This window comes from Anoplophora glabripennis, unplaced genomic scaffold, assembly GCF_000390285.2.
Source record: "Anoplophora glabripennis isolate ALB-LARVAE unplaced genomic scaffold, Agla_2.0 scaffold31, whole genome shotgun sequence".
Taxonomy (NCBI): Eukaryota; Metazoa; Arthropoda; class Insecta; order Coleoptera; family Cerambycidae; genus Anoplophora; species Anoplophora glabripennis.
This window is the reverse complement of record NW_019416897.1, coordinates 2,029,296-2,052,571: the sequence shown is the minus strand read 5'-3', so window position 1 is coordinate 2,052,571 and position 23,276 is coordinate 2,029,296. Positions and strand designations below refer to the sequence as shown.

Here is a 23,276-nt window from a genome sequence, read left to right as displayed (position 1 = left end):
ATCTGGTTTAAATTCTGAAATCATAAGAAATCGTTTCCTTGGAACGGTCTAAAAATACCCACGAACTCGATCTCTTGCCAAATATGGACCGACCACAGGCCATCTGTCCCTGTCTATCCCACATTCTCCCGTGACGTAAGTCGTTCTCGGCCGACCATGACGTCACCCTACTTGAACAAATTCCGAGAAAATAGAAAACGCGAAAAGAATCTAGGTCAATGATCACACACCGGTGTTTTTACTTTTTAATCATTACAGGTGAATATATGACGTTAATACATACACCATCTTTTTTTCTTTTAATCCGTAATGGAATCGCGTGCTGCTCGTGCAGAGTTAGTTGCATACACGAAAGGAGCTCGCGCCCGCGGTGCAGTGAATCTAGTTGTCCGCGCTGCCGCTAGCGGTTCGAGGATCGACCGCTGCCAAGTCAACGGCGCCAGTGTGGCAAGATGGCTGAAATGAGTTGCACGCGTTAAGTTCGATCTCTGCGAAAATGTCAACACCTAGGGCAGTGGGGAGCGCGAAAAAACGGGGGCACCAACACCACCCCCGGAACGAAGGCACGAGAAGAAGGGCGGCCCTAGATTTGAGTTCCAACAGCGCACCCCTAAGCATTTACAGCAAAAATAACGTAGTGACAGTGCAAAATTCAACAGTAACGAATCAAAACAATGTGATTACTAACAGTGCCTCCCCCGGTAAAAAGGAACCAAGCATAGAAATTAAGAAAACCACTCCAAACAATGCCAACAATAATTGTGATATAGAAGTGATAGATTTAACCAATTGTGATGACGATATTAGTAACGTTAAAAAAGAAAGTAACGCCAACACCAACACCATCGAAGACAAAAATAACGAAGTAGTTAGTAAGAGCGTCAAAGAGGACCGCAACAAGAAACTGAGAAAACCGAAAAGGTCCAAAAGTAAAAAGAGGGATGAGGAGATGCAAGACATGTCCCTCATCCACCGGCCTGAGGCCGAGGGTTCGAGCCTCAGCGACCTAGAGAACGAGTTCAAGGAAGACAATATAGATCCAGAGATAGAGGAATTGTCCAAGCTCCGCTGTACGTCTGAAATGACTGAAGTGGTAGCTGAAAGGGAGAAACGTCGGAACCGAAGGTGCGCGGACTACCCCGGGCTAGCATTCAGCTCGATCTTCAGCTCCGACACCCTGATGAAGTTTTCCATCATCCGAAACGAGTTGCATAACATAATGAATACCCAGCTAAAAAGGGTAGGTACAAGGTTGAACGAGTTAGAGTATTGCGCCTCTGAAAAGTCGGACGCTTATTCAGTAGTTATTTTTAGACCTTAAACAAACAAATCCTTCCTAGTTGTAAGAAATATTTTGGTTTTCGTCTGCGACATGGTTACTTCCCCTTCATAAAGGGCTCTGACCTTTCCTATCCTAGCCGAGCTATCAGCATCGAAATGTCACGGTATCAGCTGTTGCTTGTCACATGGCACGTGCACATGCATGCACATGAAACTTCAGAGATTTATGGTGTAATTTTAGTACTTCGTTTTTTAGTCGAGTTAAAAATATAAGGAATTAAAGGAATGTAACTATGGTTGAAAAAATTTAATTAATGATTCCGTTTAATTTACGGTTGAGAAAGTTTTGCTGCGGAGTTGGCTCTCGGAAATAATTTATAACAATCACCTAGTTGTTACTGTTAAATTCTAATGAAATGATAATGAATTAGTCACCGTGGAATGTGTTTCAAATGTGTGCTGACAGTTTAATGGCAGGGGGAAACTTTCTTTTTGCTATGAGCTTATTATAGAATATGGAATTATTTCATTGTATTGGCAACTGCGACAAATTGTAACAGTCTTTGATTTAGTAGTTCGTTAAAGCATTAGGTAATGTAACACTTTATGCGGTAGACTTTATGGCAGCTGATGCAATACCTACTTAATAGGATTCCAATCACTCATTAATTATTGCAACTGGTATTGCTTTAAATTCGTCGAAGTGCCTTCCTTAAATGAGCTTGTTTATGAAGTACCCCTGCCATTATTATATTAACCTGATTTAAGATAATTTTTATGTTGTTTACGATATGATTTTGTAATTAATTATGACGAATAGTACATCGGAATTTGTTTACATAAATCCTCAGTAATCGGCTTCCATATCAATTGCGATTGATTAATTGCGGAATAAATAAGTAGATTTTCTTCATTTCTAACAGTTAAATAATGGATATATTTAGTTAAATAGTCATTTGGAGAATATATTTCGTCATATCATGTATTTGTTAAAATTTATTGTTCTGCATTATCATTACATTTCCACATTAGCTTTTACTTTTACTAAAGGGATTGGGAGATATATGGAAAACAGGACAGGCTCCAATTTATCTGCGCGAAAGCTGTCGTTTTGCGCGTTTAAATGACTTAGGTGGGGGAGAAAACGGACAAATTTTTCTTGCAGTATAAAATTAACTGCCCAAATGAGCTGTTCCACTTCAACTTCACGATACTAACAATATTGAATCGTTTCCAACCTAAACGGACTAACCCCCTCACCCTCCTTTCCCCCTCCACCCCCTTAAATACCGGAGAAACCATCGCTTATTAGAGGAATCTTTAAAGAGCTTAGAGATGTGAAAGACATTCAATTTCTATGAATCTTACATATGAAGAGTTTTTTGAGTCGCTGATCACGAATCTGATCTCAGAATCTCGAAATGTAAGATGGCGGATCCAATATGGCGGACAAAAAATTAAAATGTCTTCAAAATGCACGAATGGGAGTGTTGGGAGTTTTTGTGTCTTTGGGTATTCCATTTGGCGAGTATAAAAACTGAAATGACTTCAAAATGCACAAATTGTGTTGAGGGGTTTTTTGGGTCGCTAAATTACGATTCTGTTATCTTTTTCTTTTTTACTTTATTTAAAGCTAACGTGTGTCTCCATTTTAAACCTTTGCTTAATATTTCTGCTTAAATCCAATTTTTACAGACATGTATGGAGGAAACGAGACATTTCATAATAAATAGTCATACTGAATACATAAAACCTTGCTTTCAGTGGGCTTAGACGTATATGGTGATACCAATAATACGAAACACATTGATAATCTACACATTGTGCTACCAAGAGACCATCGACATCTTTCATTAACATATATCTTATTTCTAGTTTTTTTTGCTTCTACTCCCTCTTACCACTATCGATTTACTTTTCCCGATTATATTCCTCATCTCGATCATATCCTATGCAAAGGCCAGTCACCCACCTAATTACCCTTTGCGTTTTAATTCCAATGTATACAACGAAAAGGAAAAAAATCAATAATTAATTATAAATATATACATACATGTTTGTGCATATTTAATTAGCCACTTTAAATTTCGTAATTCTGAATTCATAATTGTAATCAGTGATCCAAGAAAGAAAATATTTGAGGATTATGAAGATCTTTTTAATTTTTTTGTCCGCCATATGGAATACGTCATTTTGAATTTCGTAATTCTGCCTTCAGATTCGTAATCCCAAAAAAACCCATTACAAAAAAATCATGCATTTTGAAGACATTTCAATTTTTTTGTCCGCCATATTGGATCCGCCATTTTGAATTTCGTGATTCTGAGACCAGATTCGTGATCAGCGACCCAAAAAACTCTTCATATTTAAGATTCATAGGAAATGAATGTCTTTCGCATAAGTTCTTTAAAGATTCCTCTAATAAGCGATGGTTTCCCCGGCATTTAAGGGGGTGGAGGGGGAAAAGAGGGTGAAGGGGTTGGTCTGTTTAGGGTGGAAACGATTCAGTATTGCTAGTAGGTACTAAAAAAAAATTTTCAGATTTTTTCAGTTAAAAATAAATAAGGCCAAAAACCGGCCTTAGGAGCCATCCTCCTTACGTCTATTTTTTTTATAAAATGTTTTGTTTTCATTAATTTTTGTGTTTTGTTTTACCATGAATATAAGAACGAACAAAATTTAATAATGCAATTAAATCAATGATAAGGTTTAATTAAAATTAATTTTAAAATTTGACTGTTTTCAGTCTTTATTGATGTGAACTGCTATCTGCTAGGAGAATAAAGAAGTATACATATATGTTTTGTTCCTGTATACTTATATTGCTGTATAGCTACTAATGAAAGTTCACGCACAAATGGAAACTGTACAAGCAATTTTGTTAATAACTGGCTATAAATTTTTATTCGATTTTAACCATTTTTCGATTATTGCCAACGTCAAACTTATAACGTAGTAGACTTGACATATTATTGTAGAAAACTTATTTTTTAAGCTACTCTTCTACGTTACTAGATAAAATAACAATGGTTTGATGAGTTGCATCTCTTATTAATAGATGGCACAATAAAGCTGCCTACCAAATTCGTTTCACTTTTATATTTTTTCGAGCGGGAAGGAATACTACTAAATATTATCGAAGTATTACTCAAATAGTAGTACTCTCAAACTTGTACACCAAATATTTGAAAAGGTGGTAGAAGCCACATTACTAAATCTATCACTAAATTAAATATTAAGTATCACAGTTTTTTCCAGGAAAACTCAAATACCAAAAACATTGTTTTTTAAATTAAAAAATTAGTTCAAAGTATTTTAATAGAATCTAATAAATATTGGTGGTTGGAGGTATGAATGTATTTTTACTTCTTCAATTTTTCTTGGAGGACTGAAATCGGCCCTGGAATTTTACCGATTCCAGTAAAGAGGACCTTGAATCTCTAATAAAGCGAACCCCTTAAAAGTAGTTAAAACACGTAACGAAACGCACACAGCGGCATCGACATGCTGTTGAGTAGTTTGGCCGCAGCCTTACATCATTACCAGAGGATGACCATATATGGGGGGCTAGTTGCACGTTATGCGGGATCGAACGGAGGCAATGAGGTCAAAAGTGTCGCCACTACAACGCCATATGGCCGACAGACAGACACTTTCCTTGGACCAACTCACTATTCTTTTTATTTTCGATAATAGCAATTGTTTAATTGAAATTTTAGATCGACTGTGATCATCAAGTCCTTATAAAGCCACAATCAAGTTAGGCAGTACGAAATATCAAATTTTTGGCTTATTTTCCTGTATTTGAACCAGGTCATCATGGCACATTTAAATTATTCATAGTTAAATGCATTAATTTGTCTTTTTTACTGTAGGGCAAAATTTATTGTTATTAAAAAATATAGATACATCATTAAATATATTAAATATAGATACATATAGATACATCATTTTAAGAAAAATTTATAATACCTAATCGTTTATCTGGCTGATGCGCTGTGAACATTCGTAAATGTTTTTATATCCCGCTTCTGATCACTTCAACCTACCTAGGATAAAAACTATTTATTTGAATATCTGTATCATAAATTGTAAAAAATATGACTTATTTAAGGATAAATTTAACCTCATTTTCAACAGTACCTCAGTAGCTTCTCATTCAATGGTTAAAGCAAAACCTATACATTTTTTTGACAGAACACCCTGTATTCTTTAATATTTTTTAATATAGCGCTTCGTTATCTTTGCAGTTAAACGAGGTCTACCCCTAATAACAACATATATTTAGTCACAACAGTTTATTGTTAGCATACTTTTTTTGGCCATATCTTCTTTATTATTAGAGTTAGATCTTATCAGTCCTTGTATCATTGTAATCTGAAGGAAGTAAAAATGTGCTAAGTGTTCTATCAAAAACATAATATATGTCACAAGAAAGTTGCCTTCAACTTTCTTACTTATATAATTTTTTTATAAATATGAAAGCAATAATTTCAGATAAAAAGCGCTAACATAGTTTAACTTTTACAGATTGTCAAATAATGTGAATTATTATAATAATTATAATAATGGTAAAAATATCATTTACAGGAAACAAAATGTTTCCATACCAGAACTAACACGAAGTAAATATATTGGAAAAATTTAATTTTTTTTTAATTCTAACCTAGAATACGGTAATACGGTACGTTATCTGAAATCTGAATTAATACAAGCTCATAATTCATTTATTTTCTCATTTTCCTTTAAAGGTAACAAACAATTAAATATAAATTACTGTTTGGTAATTTTCTTAATGACTTAAAGTTTATTATCATATGAATAAATTTTTCAAGTCCATTTTGGAACTATTTGTGGTAATTATTTACTATAGTGGCACCTCGAGTGGCACCCTCTCCAATTTTCACAAAATTTTGTCTACCCCCCTATTTTCGATGGTGCTGAACACGAATTTTTTTTGTGCTGTCGAACCCAGTTTTTGAGAAATTTTTTTTTAAAATTCTAACCTGAATATTTCAGATAACACTATGTAGAACTCTGTATATTTTATGTAGCTTTCAGAACATCTGTAATAAACAATCAACATTATTTAAAAAACACATTTTCTCAAATTTGAACTCAAAAAAATACTTATGTATTTAATACATAAAATTATAGTAACTTTATGTGGAATGAACAGAGATGAATGAGAGTGGGTGAACTCAATGTTGTTATCACGAATTACAAATGGCGGATTCAAACTACAAAATTTTTATTTATTAAATACATATTTTTTTACTTGAAATTTACGAAAATGTGTTTCGTGAACAGTGTTAATTGTTCATAACAGATGTTCTGAAAGCTACATAAAATATACATAGTTCTACGTAGTGTTATCTGAAATATCCAGGTTAGAATTTTGAAAAATTTTTTTCTCGAAAACTGGGTTCGACCGTACAAAAAAACTGCAGATTCGTGTTCAGCACCATCGAAAATAGGGGAGTAGACAAAATTTTGTGAATATTGGAGAGGGTGCCACTAAAGCAAATAATTACTCTTCACTGTCTAGTTATCTACAACTTTTAAATTATTTAAGTTGTTATTTTATATTAGTTTTTAAACAATGCGGAAAACAACGGGACCTCCGAGTGCGCGCCTAAAATTCAAACCTGCTGTCAGTAGTTAAGTTGTCCTCTCGAACTCCGGCAGGTGTCTGCGCCTGCGCCGCCATTTTGCCCGACGAGACTCGCCCAGTTGGATATTCGTCACAATCGCGGCGGTATTGCTTCTATCGGACATCGCCGACTTACCCGTTTGCCGACCATTTTTTTACCCGTGTAGTGCAGTGTGTGCCACAAAAATGACCACGAATATCCATCAGCAGGGGTCCTTACTGGACGTCCTCAAGAAGAAAATGCGCCAGACCAAGGAGGAAATGGAGCGATACAAGGACGAGTGCGAGGAGACCATCAAGAAACTTCAGCTAGAGACTATGAGGAGAGAGGAGGTACACATTTAACGTTTTTATACTGCCGTTTCTATGCGAGGATGGCCGTTAGGTTTCGGGAAAAACTACTTAAAAACACGCCTGGTCACGGTATCGGCCAGAAAGTTGTTCCTGTTGGAAGTTTGGGTGCGATGGCCTCTTATATATTGATTTCGGTGATGACGTGATCGTTTTGGACGGTTTTCCTTTTTGCATGAAAATTTTATGGGCTTTTATGAACGGTACAGCACCCACGCCATACCCGCTACAGAAAATTGAAAATGATAACGCCAACTGTCAACCACATAGGTATTGATCTAGTTGATAAAACATTAAGCCCAATCCTACAAATATTTTTTTAACATAAAACATGACTAGTTAAATTGTTATTTCTTTTAATACGAGCGAAACAAGTCAGATATATCATATTTATCACTAAATAGAGAACTTTAGATACTTGTTTTTCTGTAGGTAATCTTATCGCTGATACTGGATCGAATTTGTAGCTAATTTGTAGAAAGCTGCACTTGTTTTGTTGCCGCATAAATCCCAATATCTCCATTCGTATTTACTTAGTTTTATGATTAAGTGCTGTCCAAATATAAGCTAAAATGTAGAGATATATTAGGTACCTACTCATTTTTGTATTTTTTTTGTGCTGTAGTTTACACATATGAGTATCAAGTGGCTAGTTTATTTCAGACGTATAGACAACTTGTACAAATACCTACTTATCTACTTTCTAAATAAAGTATCAACACAAAGTCTGCGAATATACCTAATTAATGTTTTTTTAATGAATTTTTCGTGTTTAGTAGGCCGATAAAACATTACATTTAATTATTGTGAAATTATATTAGGTATCTTTCTTGTGAATTGATAACCTGATAAATTGCATATCTGATATACCTATTTTCGATGACTTTTCGGTAATACCTACACTCGCCTTTACGTGATTTTCAAAGAATATATTTTTATCTCAAATATAAATCGACAAAGTACTTATTGTATGAATCACTAATTACCGTTCACAGTTTCCAAATTACATAAAATTTCAACTTCTAAGCATTTAATAAATAAATTCGCCTTATAAGGATTTGTTGTTCTTAAAAAAATATGACTATGATTATGTGACCACTGATAAATCTATAAAAAACGTGTCTTGTATTATTTAGAAAAATATACCTACAATATTTTTATATAGCAAAGATGCAGATAAAATCGAGGATGAAACATTTTATATTAATAATTAAAATAATATTAGAATCATACCCAAATGTGCATACAGACATATAGGTATTTCCTATCTCTATAAAAATAGGAAAATGGATCAATCAATCTTTTAATTTGTTAACATTAAAGTATTCAATAGAAAATTCCAATCTCTGACAATAAAAAAATTGAATTTAAAACTCTGAACAAGGGAAGGTAGAAGAGCTCGATTTAAAAAAAAATCGAAAGGCATCTCGATATTTTGATTCCCTGAAAAAATACATGACGTTTTTAAATTTTGGATTAACAATCAAAAATGAACGTAATGTTATTTTTGTAGATGTTTCATTCAGTCATATTTTATAGTTTATAAACGTATTTTTCTACAATTTTTTGGTTTTAAGTTAGTTACGTTACCTTCCTCCTATAACCCAAACATATTTTTCTAATATATTTTTTTAATGGAACACTCCATTTATCTTTATATTTTTAAAACCTACGTAAAATGTTTGTACATACATATGTTGGATATACAGAGTGGGCCAATGGAAACTTTCCACCCCGATTTTTTTGGTTTAAAGTAAAAATCTGGGAAAACGCTCTGACACGTCGACTTTTGATTTGAGGGGGAACTATTTTTCAGTTTTTTTATCCCCGTAGCTTTAACCCCCTAGCTGGGGAGAGAACAACCCCTCAAATTTGATTAGGGAATAGGGGTCGTGCCATATCTCTTTTTAAAGGTCTCATCGAGTTCTTTATGACCCTACAATTTCGCCTCATTATTTTTATCCGTAACGAAATGACAGCTTGTCAAAATAAAAATAAATAAAAATACTAATTTATTAATTAGGTCTACACGTGAACTTTATCTAACAAACAGTTCAAAATGTTCGCCATTAACATCCATGCAATAATAAAATTGATTCTCTATCTCTTCTCTAACATTCTGCAACATATCGGCATTTATCCTTTGACATTCTACAGTTATGCGTTCTTGCAGAACTTGAAGAGAAGCTGGCTGTGTTTTATAAACTGTAGACTTCAAATGGCCCCAGAGAAAGATTTATTTAGAGTCTCACACTCAACATCCTGAAAAGTTGAATGTCTGGGCAGGTATCTTAGGCAATAACTTAATCGGCCCATTCTTTTTGCAAGGCAATTTGACTGGATAGATGTATCTTACTTTGCTTCAAGACAATATTGTTCCTAGAATAAGGGAGGTCATTGCCGAAGATAATAACTTGTCCACAACATGAAGTGTTTTTTCAACAAGATGGGGCTCCAGCCCATTATGCAGCCCCCGTTCGGCAATTCCTCCACGAATATTTTAGAGGTCATTGGATTGGCCGTAGGGGATCTATTGAATGGCCTGCAAGGTCCCCTGATCTTTCCTGTCTAGACTTCTTTCTCTGGGGCCATTTGAAGTCTACAGTTTATAAAACACAGCCAGCTTCCCTTCAAGTTCTGCAAGATATGTTGCAGAATGTTAGAGAAGAGATAGAGAATCGATTTTATTATTGCATGGATGTTAGTGGCAAACATTTTGAACAGTTTGTTAGTTAAAGTTCACGTGTAGACCTAATTAATAAATTAGTACGTATTTTTATTTATTTTTATTTTGACAAGCTGTCATTTCGTTACGGTTAAAAATAATGAGGCGAAATTGTAGGGTCATAAAGAACTCGCTGAGACCTTTAAAAAGAGGTATGGCACGACCTCTATTCGCTATTCAAATTTGGGGGGTTGTTCTCTCCCCAGCTAGGGGGTTAAAGCTACGGGGATGAAAAAAACTGAAAAATAGTTCCCCCTCAAATCAAAAGTCGACGTGTCCGAGCGTTTTCCCAGATTTTTATTTTAAACCAAAAAAATCGGGGTGGAAAGTTTCCATTGGCCCACCCTGTATGTTATGTACTGGAATGTCTTAGGGAATATCGTATGTAAGTTAAACTAAAACAATTTGTAGAACTAACAAAATGAAAACTTAACTAATTTTATTTTCATTTAATATTAAAAATTCCGATATACACAAATTAATAGTAATACTTCATCATTTAAAAAATGTGTACCAAATTATCTCGGTATTTATTTTAAAAGTAATTGTCGCGGTAATGTTCATTCATTATAACAAGAATTTTCAATTAACTAGATATTCCACATAACCTCGTACAGAAAGAATTTAATGACGTAACATTAATATTTATTTACATTCTACAAAGTTCCACGATTCAAAATTATTGACAAATTGGGATTAAAGTTATGGATAACTAGAATGCCATATTTTTTTTTGTTCAGAAGCTTCTATTTTAACATTTTTAAAGAAATATATAATTATACTCTTCCAAAGTAAAATTTTACGCTTTGAGTCTTTTTTTATATGTAAAAAAACTTGATTCTCACTTGATCATTAATTAAAAAAAATAAAAACTGATTGGATTTTTGAAATCTACGTAAGTCGATACACCACCTATCCGCGATAATTTTTAAGATGCAAGCGCACCAAGCGGCGAAAGTAGTAAGCTCCGAGACAAGGTAACTTTGACATTGCCGTTCGTGTTTACACATTCATTTGAACAACATTTTTGTCTTATTTGCCATTATTATTATAAAAAAATAGTAATTTTGTTATCAAACTGCGGTTATTTGACTTTTGTGTTATTTTATAGGTTTCAAATATTTCATAAATAAATTTTAAGGCAAGTATTTATGTCTCTTATTTGTCTCTAGCATTACAATTTAATATACATTTTATTAGGTTATAACTATGAACTTATCCGTTGTGGAATACATTTCCTATTTATATATATGCCAACGAAAACTCTCGTATATCAGAAGGAGAGGCAGTTTTTAACGCTGATCATGTGGGGGGTATGGGAAAATTGAGCAAAGTTAATTTAAATTTAGAAATTTATATTGTCTGCAAACCAGTGCCCTTACTTACTAACAACCCTCATGAAATTCGGGGAGTATTATCTTTGGTATTATCTATCGGCAATAATATTATGAAAATTTCTTCAATGGTTTGATGAAAACTTAATTCTGGTTTTTTCTTGGACCATGAAGAGCAACCTTGAACTGAACAATAATAGTTTGACAGTTTCTTCTTTCTATCCATAATTGCTGAATTTTTCCGCACACTATTTTCTTAAATAACAGTGTTCAAAAAACGAACACTAAACGCAGTTTTAAATAAAATACAAAACGAAATGTCACAGAAGAAATGTTTACCTTGTTTCGCTAGTATCACTTGTCACCGCCAGAGGGCGAGCTCTTAGCTGCATTCGCGATGTGTTTATAATAAAAGTGCTGACAATATTATTAACTATTACGTGTTATTGTTATTATTTAGGTGATCTAATAAACTGTTAGTTGAATCAATATAGTGGGTTTTGTTATATCGAATTATATAAATGCTCATATAGAAGTAAACTGTCATTGGTGAGACAAAATATAAATAATAAATCGGCATTGATTTAATAAATTATTTCCACCACTCTTTACATTTTTTTAAATAATTTCCAAAACATCCTCTTAAACACATTAAAGATACCTCTCAGACGTGGATTTGAGATTTTTGTTTACAGTTTCGGTACACACGGTGCGTGGCCAATCAGCCGTTACTTAATAGAAAATATAGTAAACGCGATCAACAATAGGCCGGGCCATAATTACGTCAGTTCTGCACAGTTTACGATTCCGAGCGGACGGAAGGAAGTGGGCTTCGCTTCCTCCCATTCAACCGGCCGACGAAAACCACCTCACCCTGTACCAAAAAGCGGCTGATTACGCAAGTCGGTGCGTGTGATGGACGTGCTGCGTTTGCATGCTATTCAATTCGCTGAATGGACCTGCCGGGGACGAATTCATTTGTTTTTTTTCCTACAATTTGACAGATAAGGTTACTTGTTGATTTTGTCCAATGATGGATGATTGTCACATAGCGCGACATATATAGCGACACCTGTGGATAGAATTCTAGACTATTAGTTCTCATCAATACTTGACAAATGAATAAAGAAAAGAGGAAACGCCAGTGTTTTTCTGACCTTTAAGAAAATACTTGAGAATTACAAAATTTAGGAAATATTAAATATTTTATATTTTATTTAATGTCAAAACGTGAAAATTAGCGTCGAATTGTAAATAAAGAATTATTTTTCTACATTTTTGTAGTAATAATTAGAAATAGGGAATATAAGCAATATGATTCAGACTATAGATTAGGCAAAGAACTGTAAGCAATGTGTTTTAGAGAGAAATATGTAAGTAATAATTCGTGATGTGCTACAATATCGCAAATTAGGTGTTTTTCAACTTTTTAAGTACGTCACAAAATGAAAATACATAGCTTAAAAAATGAAAATATGCATCGTAGCGTCATTAAGCGAAAATTTCAGATCTAGCGCCAAGTGGAGTAATTTTTAGAATATTGCAGCAGCAGCAGCATGCAAATATCCGCTTCGAATTTTTATGAACATTTGCTTCAGTGTTACCAGATTGATCCACTAAGCTGATGGTCTTAACAAGGCTAATAGCTAGAATAGCTCTTATAATAAAAAAATTAATATCTTTGTAAATTGAATATAAAATTATGATTAGATTAGATATTTTTAATTACTGGTTAATAAGTTAAAAAAGTTATTGTGGCAATTGTCAGGCCCACAAAATATGAAGTTTCTAGTTATCGATATTTCCAGATGATACGGTTTTAATTGATATCTTAAGTGTATTAGTTGCATTTACTAGAATGTTTTGCAAACGAAAAAGCATCTAATTTATGACAGATCGCTCAATCTGGCAACGATAGGTCCATCTTTCAGTTATCCAAGAACCCATAGCAACCTCTAGCGGAGGAAGGATTTTTTTTTGTATTCTCTTTTTCATTTGCGGTTAATGAAACCTAAGTACAGCCTTTACAGGCTCGAATTAATACAGGGGTTAGTATGTACATACCTACTAATAATGATTCTATAAGCTACGCTTAATCCTATCCGGGTGAAGCTATTGTCTTTCTTTCTCTCTCTTTTTTTTTGATTGGTGCTTCTAGAAATACAGTAACTTATTGTTCTGTATCTTCATTTTGTAATATTTTGACATCTTTTACTATTCCACCATTAGCTCAGTTCTGTTTCTTTTTTCCTTTCATTTATCCCATTTTCTAATGTAACAATGAGTAAACATCATGTAACGCACATTTGGTCTTTTATAAAACAACATATCCAATCTAGTATGTATTAAAACCTATCCTTCATCTTATTTCCGTGCTTATTTCTACAATAAGAATAATCTTATGGTTTTTGTGGTCAACCATATTTCCTACTTTGGATAAAAACTTTTTACATAAGCAAGTCACAGTAAATCTGAAAGTTCTACTTATTAAATTGGCTTAATACTATTCGTATTAATGGCTCAATTTATTAAAAGCGCTGCCGATATCAGGTTCACTGCAGATTACTCGTCGTGCTACTGTTACTTCTGCAACTTTGGCCACGTAGGCAGTGGTTCCGGCTTTTCGAACAAATCGAAGAAAAAATCGATCTGATCCAGATGGCTTCGTTAATATCAAGACCATAAACGATTCTAAGATCGGTGTTCTGTTCACACAGATACGACCTTGGCATGGTGGGGTAAGGTCGAATAGGCCATGCTCTTATTTAGACTTTCTCGCCGTCGACTGTTTCTGAACGCTTGAACGCCTGCTTTTGTTTCGTGTCGTAGGCGACTATGCGTTTGCGTCGGCTGCAACAGGCAAACGTCTCATTATTATATTAATTTGATAGATAGCACGAGTAGGTCGGACTATTTTAATGGATCCATCAGCTAATTAATCTTATCTCGAGGAGAATAATTCGTCAATTGGAACAAATAGTAGGCTTAAGTCTGTCAAAATGGGGTTTTGCTATCGGAAGATTTCTGTACATGTTATTTTGGCGAATTATTCAAACGAATAGCAGCCTTATCTCAATGATTTCTTGAACTGAAAAATCCCACAACTCGCCACTGTTGTACGAACTTGATGTAAATGATAAAACTTTTAAATTCTTTATTAATAAAAAATATATCTTATTGTAAAAGGTGTTCTAGAACACCTTCATGTTATTCTATTGTAAGTATTTTTTTTATAATGGCAGTGCCCTTTGTTATCGGCCTTGTAGATTAAATTCCCTTTGTCTAGAAGCAAGATGGAATGTAAAATAGATGTTATTGTTGGTATTGTTACCTTTTATACATGGGTCATCACAAAGCAGTTATCTCGACAACAGCGGGGTCATTCGTCAGAAATTAAGAGGGTATATGAAACAAATAACAAAATTACTGTTCTGTCAATAAAAACAAATAAATAGGTAACTCACCGGGGGGTTACACTCCCCCTAACCTTAGGATTCAAGGTATATCCTTCCATACGTTTCCATTACATTAATTAGCAACTATGTATCATTCTTTCTTCAACAACTAGCTAGTGTCACCTGAAATAAGTCGAGGCTCCCCCGGACGCCAACTAGTTAGCATCCCAACTACCGGGTGTGTGAGTCACACTATTATTATTATGCCACCTACTCAACACCACCCAGTATGTGTCAATCAAAGCGCATGCAAGACCCCGTAGAACTTACAAGACACACTTTGAAGGAACCACAGCCATAAAGACCGGGAACACGTGGCATGCCCTGGGGTTTTCAAAAACATAAACGAGTATGGCATATTACTCACAAATTCACAAATCATTAAACAAATATATTCAAGCTAGCACACAGATATAATCGACCTTATTCGGGCGCTGGCCAGGCACCACTGTCTCAAAGAACACCCTCTCTGTTTCGGCATCCTGAGCTACATCTTTGTATATACCCATAAATTACATTATTCAAGGGCACATAAATACTTGGCTGGCGCATTCCGTGTATACAGCAGAGGTTTTATTCAAAGCAACCACGATAGTTTCATTTCATAATAAAATATATATTGATTCGTATTATTACAATACGTTAAAAATAAACAAGTGTTACATTCGGCCAACCTGATATTGGTTGCGTCCCCGCAACTTATTCCGACTCGCTATCAAATAGAATGGGCAGTGCGACTCCATCCTCATCACTCAGCAATGTAGTTGAGACATACATACATTTGTGGCAACCCTCTGAAGAATGAAAGTAGCATGCTAAATACAAATATGCAACACATAGAGATGCATTAAAGCAACATGCAGTTCCGAAATAGAAGTTTCTAAGCATAGAATAGTAGGTACCACACATTTTTCTCTCTGCAATCTTCAATCAGTCACACTCACCTATGCTTTTCTTTTGCACTTTTTCGTTTTAAAAAAACAGCCTAATAATTATTATTAGTACGCCACTGCTTCAACGTGTCGAATAATGAGTATTCAATTATTAACACAATAGCAAAATTCGTGGTGTTTGGTTTAAACTATACTAAAGAATGTAAACAAATATTCAGAGCATACAGCCCGTCCCTATCCCATAATTAATCATTCATCACTTAGTTTAAGAAATTTGAAATATAAACACTCGATAACGGTCGAAGCCGCCAGCCAGTCTTTGCCCATACTCGAACAGTCGCATCATTTTTTATAATTTTCATGTAATATGAATATTACACAACAAATACCCTCACCTTATTGTTGTCAAGACAAACAGTTTGTGCGACCCCACACCTGAATGTAAAATAGATGTTATTGTTGGTATTGTTACCTTTTATACATGGGTCATCACAAAGCAGTTATCTCGACAACAGCGGGGTCATTCGTCAGAAATTAAGAGGGTATATGAAACAAATAACAAAATTACTGTTCTGTCAATAAAAACAAATAAATAGGTAACTCACCGGGGGGTTATACTCCCCCTAACCTTAGGATTCAAGGTATATCCTTCCATACGTTTCCATTACATTAATTAGCAACTATGTATCATTCTTTCTTCAACAACTAGCTAGTGTCACCTGAAATAAGTCGAGGCTCCCCCGGACGCCAACTAGTTAGCATCCCAACTACCGGGTGTGTGAGTCACACTATTATTATTATGCCACCTACTCAACACCACCCAGTATGTGTCAATCAAAGCGCATGCAAGACCCCGTAGAACTTACAAGACACACTTTGAAGGAACCACAGCCATAAAGACCGGGAACACGTGGCATGCCCTGGGGTTTTCAAAAACATAAACGAGTATGGCATATTACTCACAAATTCACAAATCATTAAACAAATATATTCAAGCTAGCACACAGATATAATCGACCTTATTCGGGCGCTGGCCAAGCACCACTGTCTCAAAGAACACCCTCTCTGTTTCGGCATCCTGAGCTACATCTTTGTATATACCCATAAATTACATTATTCAAGGGCACATAAATACTTGGCTGGCGCATTCCGTGTATACAGCAGAGGTTTGATTCAAAGCAACCACGATAGTTTCATTTCATAATAAAATATATATTGATTCGTATTATTACAATACGTTAAAAATAAACAAGTGTTACAGGAATTATCATAAATAGTGTTTTTTAAATAAAATATTTAAAGACCTTTTTAGTAAATTTAACAGTGGAAAAGTATAAATATATGCACTGGTTGCATGGCAAACTTGACTTTATCTATTGTGGAGTGACAGTAGATAAACCAAAATCTGTGCAAACTCTTACGGCAAATGATATAAATATCACTAAATCAGAAGACATAGGGCTTCCAAAAACGACAAATATAAGAATGTTGCATAAAAAAACAAAAGTTTAATTTATATTTCCGAAGTGCAACATTCATTTATTTTTTATACAGGGTGTTATTTAAGTACTTCATGGGGTGAATTTTTGAGCGATTCTTAAGACGAAAAGTTGATATAAAACGGTAATGCTTCGTTTTCAAGAAATAGGGCGTCAAACTTTTTTAAAAAATCGTTTTTACGTAAAAATCTTATAATAATCCTTTAGCCGATTTTGTTGAAATTTGGCAGTGTTATTTATGGTAGAAAGGGGCTAATTTAGCCCTAACTAGATTAAGATTATTAAGTCTAGTAGCGTCCCAGGGGGGGCCCTTAACCAATATTTTCAATAAAAAACTCCACTGGCATTTTTAAAACTTATAATTTTTTGCATTAAGCAACTAAAAATACCACTTACTTAAAATACTTTTTATCTCTTCAGTTTATTCCATTTTGTTTTTCTAGATATTTAGACGACTAAATGAAAGATAAAGTTAATACAATGTTATGTGAATACCCTAGTATACAGGATGTAACGTAAAGGTTGGGATTAAATTAAACGCTGGATTTTTTATTAAAAAAAATAAATATTTGTCATATAAAATTATGCTCTACGGGTTTTCTTTTCCAAGCTACAGGGCCCTAAAAAATTTCAAAAAATTTAGCTTTTCAATATGGTTTTCAATGCAAAAATCTTTTTTCAATGCCTATATAACCATGTTCGGTAGCTGAGTCAAAGCATACTTCATAATGTTTTTGTTATTTTTCTTTTCCGTTGTTAGCAGTGGGAAAATGGTATTTACAAAAGTTTTATTTACGGAAAAATTACAAGAGCTGGGAATAAAACACGAGGGTAATTTTGTTTGAAATAAAAAGTGGATCATAAAAAAATATGTTTTTACCAGTAGCGTACCACAATTTTCTTCGAAAAACCTTACGGTACAATTCGTACGCACGCCACTGAGTAATTTACAAAGTCAATCTTTTTCCTGTTACTAGGGGATTACCAAATTAAGCTAAGGCTAAAATTTCGTTCCATTATCTTATAATGTTCGAAAGTTATTGGAGAAAAACTAAATTTTTTGAAACTTTTTAGCGCCCTGTAGCTTGGAAAATAAAATCTGTAGAGCATAACTTCATATGAGAAAAATTTATTTTTTAAACCAAAAAATCCACCGTTTAATTTATTCCCAACCTTTACGTTACACCCAGTATAGCTATTTTCTAGGGTTTTTAAATATGTTTCTATCATTTTCTTTTAGTATTAATAGTAACGCAATATACAATATTGTTATAGTCTTTCCGAAGTCAGTTATGTATAAAAAGGCCTAGCAATAAAATTTAATGAGTTTCATAGGCGACCCTACAAAACTTATATTATATTGTTAATAATTATAATAATTTGTTTATAATATGTAGAAAATTTCTATTATATGTTCATTTGGCCAACAACATATTTTAATTATTTATATTCTCAAACAATTTGATTATATTGATGGCAAAATTTCGTTCTTGTTCCGTTTCAAAAGGTCTTCAAAATGCCATGTTGTAATAATATTAGTAAACAAAATATTCCTCTTATTTCTCCTTTTCGCAATTGTAATATGAATGATTAATAGAATATGCCTATAATAAATTAAAATTACCTGAATCGTACCAAATTCCTCATTGCTGCACTGAACTGCTAGGCAATTTGTCAACCACTTTTCAATGGCTGAGATTTATTGCCCAGATTTTCAAATATTTCAATGCCAAAAAACATCTTTTTATTGTAAAATTTACCAAACTAGAGAAAAAATTAGTCAAAACTCTTCAATTTGGAACCCCAAAAATAATTCCGAGTAGATACATTATTCCATTATTCAGATTAATAGGATCAACATGAAATGATTTTATTAAATTTATCACTATCTAAAGTTGCTTTATTTAGCATTTACAGGGCGGCAAATTTTGGTAACTAAGTTTTAGACCTATTTTGATCAAAATAAGTTAAAACTGTTTTCGCACAATGAAATTCTTTTATTAGTTATTAATCATTATCAACGCATTTTCGATATAAATCCGGTGTGTCATTAAAAATGTATAGTAGTTCCATGTGCCTACAAGGAATATTGATATAATCTCTGGCATAACATAAATATTTGGGTAATCCCTTTCAACAGTGCATTTAAAATGGACATTATTTGTAGGACGATACATAATGATGTCTGTAAACCATATACATTTCATGTGATTTTATTACTCCATTGATGTCTTTATAACTGTCATATATCAAAAACAAATATGTATATAGCATCTATGTTAACTCGGAAAAGCACAATTCTATCGAACTTTTACGCCAGTCTGCATACTTGCGTAATTAGAAAATACATGCATACTTTATTTGGTTCTCTTTTTTCCAGGCTGAATCCGAAGTAGCCGCCCTCAACCGCCGCATCCAACTTTTGGAAGAGGACTTGGAACGTTCCGAAGAACGTCTGGCCACAGCCACTGCCAAATTGGCGGAAGCCTCCGCCGCCGCCGACGAGAGCGAAAGGTTTGTTCACGCCTTCGCGAACGGTCGCGAGCAGATCGGTCGCCGTGCTAGGCGCGATTCCTACTAACCAAAACGAGAAAGAGGTGACACACAACGCTCCTACCTTATCAGTTATCACATTTAACTTCCAAAAAGTAGCATATTTGACCACCTCGTATATTTTAAATTTTATCTAGGCTAGATTTAGTAAATCTGATAAGTGTGGTTATTTGAGGGACGTTGTTCTAAATATGGTGAATACATTGTATTTGCTATCATATAGAATCGGTGACTAACAGACTTTTTTGATGACATCACTAGTTTCCACGTCGCCTGGATTAATATTATGACTATACGCATATTACTGGGAATTGTCAAGACGGACTTATCAATGTGATATTTCCTATTCAAACATTGTTTTAATGGCGCCACACGCATTTCAAAATCTTTAGAAGTGTTTATGTCTACATTTATGGCATTCTCGATTCGTGTCTGCGGGCTGTTCAGACAAGCAGGCAAGAATTGATAGTTTTCTTGAGTGCACTCAGTTTAATGACGAAATAAAAAAGTAACGTTTTAATACTTTTGGTGACTAAAGATATTTTCATTCACAATGACGATACGGACGATTCCGGCTCACCAAGAAGGGTCTCGACCGCGCGCTAGAGGGTTAGATTTATTATTGAATTGGCGAATTCTCTTCGGTTCTTTATAACACTTTTATATTTTTGGCTTAAAATAGCAGTAATCGGGAGCTATTCATTATTTCATCCTTAGTGTCCCAAAATAAGTTAGTTTCAGTGAATTTAAGCTTAATTTTTTTTAACGTGCGTCGCCATTGTAGTGGGAATTTTTTAAGTTCAAGACTTCAATTTAAGGGCATGTTGATTTTTATTATTTTATGCCAAATAGGTAATTAACCAAGTGTCACTGGTTTTCGAGATACAAGATGGTGTTGAAGTTAAAATAAATGTGTATCATATTTTACTCAAATATATATATAGGTAAATAATTCGTTAAATTTGAGTTAGTCGGGATTCTGGGGTTTGTACTACTAACTCTGTATAAGACCTCTGTTACTTTTTGAAATACATTATTTTTTCTATATGTTTTACTAATTCGATTCCTCAGTTGATTTACTTTTCACTACATCTACACAAAATAGAAGGTAATTTATAAAATTGTCCTAATGTTCGGCTGTTAAGCTAATCAAATCCGGCAGTAGTTCGTATCTTCTAGAAGCGTGCTTTACAAATCGTTAACGTGTTTCGATAATCCTTATCATTTGAGGGCCTTAGATTGAACCTAATCGCTGTATTCTGATAGCCTCGCGCATGAGCTGGAAATTCCTGCCTTATCTAATTATCTCGTTAAAATTCTTGCGGGACGTATTGTCTGGAACTGTTCACATTGTGTTGTCTGAGTGCTTTGTCGCAGAAGTTTTGCAGGAATTCGAAAAAAGAAAACTTGTCATCAATAAAATTAAAACCAACACCTTTTTTAGTAGATATCTGTGGATTTTGACGATAAATATTTACTATTAATCATAGTAAGAGATAAGACTAAAGTTTCAAATTTAATTACTCTAGATAATTTCTAAATTGTTATGTATATAGTGTTACACAACTTAATTTTTTCAGAAAAGAACTTGTGATTCTGTCATGTCTTAACTATGTTTCTAAATTGACAGTGCCAACAACTGCCAATAATAACGATTAGCCTTGCTTAAAACGATTGAAAATCGACAAGTGATGTATCTCCTAAATCTTTTAAAGAAAAAAAGAAAAGAATGACCCAATTATCTTGGAAGGTGATGCCAGGTTGCCCACTTTTGTTTACTTTCCGGCTTTCTAATAATGCCATCTTAGCAGTAATCCAATTACGGGCGACATCGGCATACCACTAGCCATTAGGCAATAAATATTGTTTGTATAAAGCAGTCTATTTTCGTAACTTGATACGGCGAACACACAAATATTTTCTCACACAATTTCACCGTATCTGTGATATGGAACGCCCAGTACCACCTCATTATAATTCCTCCTCTGTACACGGTAAAATGTTTTCCATTTAATACCTGAATATTAACTCCTAAATCGGATATTTAGTGTGTGAACTAGTAAGAAATGATTTGGTTAAATTTACAAATGTAACAAAATATGAAATTGGAAATAAACATTTACCGAAATTACATTTCTTAAATTTATGTTATCTCGTTTCATTACATTGTATTGGTGATATAAAATCGGCATATTGGCAATCGTGTTTGAATTCAGATTGATGAAAATGGTGAAATAAGTCTATGTACAACTTTTAGACCACCTAAAGTGATTATAGAAAAGGATTACGAAGTATTAAAACCATAACAATAAATTCCTTAAATTAATAATTTTACTACTTTTAAGTTATATACTTATCACGATCTTGATCTATTTTTAATACGCTTTTCAACACAAATAAGAAATTATTACGGTCCTGATTACCGCATCTCTATCCAAGGTGACGAAAGCTGATGAATAAAGATCAAAATGCCGTTGTATCTCACTATATTGATAATTCTAGACTGGAAGCAATCTTCTGGTTTTTTATTTTCACGATTTGACAAATTGCACACCTGGAATTGATTTTGTCCTTGGAATGATAGTCGATTATAGACAATTTGTCTCGCAAAGTACTTCATCCGAAATTCAATTCAAAATGCAATATTTTGTGTCTAAAGCGCGCCAAATTGTCACGTGAGTACAAAAACTGTAAGAACCACCGGAGTAGACGTTGTTGGTTAACACGTTGCCGTGGCACGTTTGTAAAGGCTTGCTTTGATGCAGTCAATTAATTACGACTTCCTGTAACTAAATATCGAGCTAAATATACTATGTCTACTTGTAAGTCGAAGGTTACTTTAATATGTTCCTACACTTCAAGCTGAAAAAAATATAATGTACGAGAAAAACAACTATCTCTAAACCAAGTACAGTTGTGTCGCGCCTCTTTCTCCACCTCCCCCATCGCGGTTTTTTTGCTTAACCCTCGACTGACCTAACGACCAATTCCTCTTAGGATACGAAAAGCCTTAGAGAACAGGACGAACATGGAAGACGACAGAGTATCGATCCTGGAACAGCAACTGGCCCAAGCGAAACTGATAGCGGAGGAGGCAGATAAGAAATACGAAGAGGTATATAGTAGCGCCCCCTTTAACACTCATTAACCCACACCTTAATGCCGATCGGACAAAGTTGCGGGCTCTCGCCGAAATTTGTCCGATCGGTGTACAGAATACACGGTTTGTGCGAGGACTTTGAAATTTTTTCGATGCGAATATTTTGACGTAAAAATCAAATCATATAAAAATGGCATTTCGCGAAGGAAATGGTACAACTAATTTCAAATTCATCGCACAGACGAGACAGCAATTAGGGACGTTAGGATGTTTTTCTCCCATTCATTTTCAGCATTAGGTACGTCAAGGCCTTGGTCAGCGAAGATGATGCACCGAACGCCTCGCCAATAATTAATTAAGTTTTGTGCATAGCATCGACTATCTATTGTACTTTTAATATCTTACACCATGTCTGTAACTCCGAATTCGTCG

General features: G+C 34.2%; 1 protein-coding gene across 18 annotated transcripts in view; it reads left to right on the top strand.

Annotated features, from left to right (window-relative positions):
• The window catches only part of LOC108905719 (tropomyosin-2), a 60,378-nt gene that overhangs the window by 16,750 nt on the left and 20,352 nt on the right, over window positions 1–23,276 (top strand). For 4 of the 18 annotated variants that reach the window (XM_018708715.1, XM_018708721.1, XM_018708713.1 and 1 more), the window contains exons 4-5: window positions 19,572–19,705; window positions 22,742–22,859. In XM_018708715.1, coding sequence (XP_018564231.1) covers window positions 19,572–19,705; window positions 22,742–22,859 — 252 coding nt within the window. Of the gene's footprint in view, window positions 1–436; window positions 1,241–6,993; window positions 7,268–19,571; window positions 19,706–22,741; window positions 22,860–23,276 lie in introns of those variants that run through there. The other 14 variants (XM_018708707.2, XM_018708706.1, XM_018708705.2 and 11 more) reach the window with 10 other exon arrangements.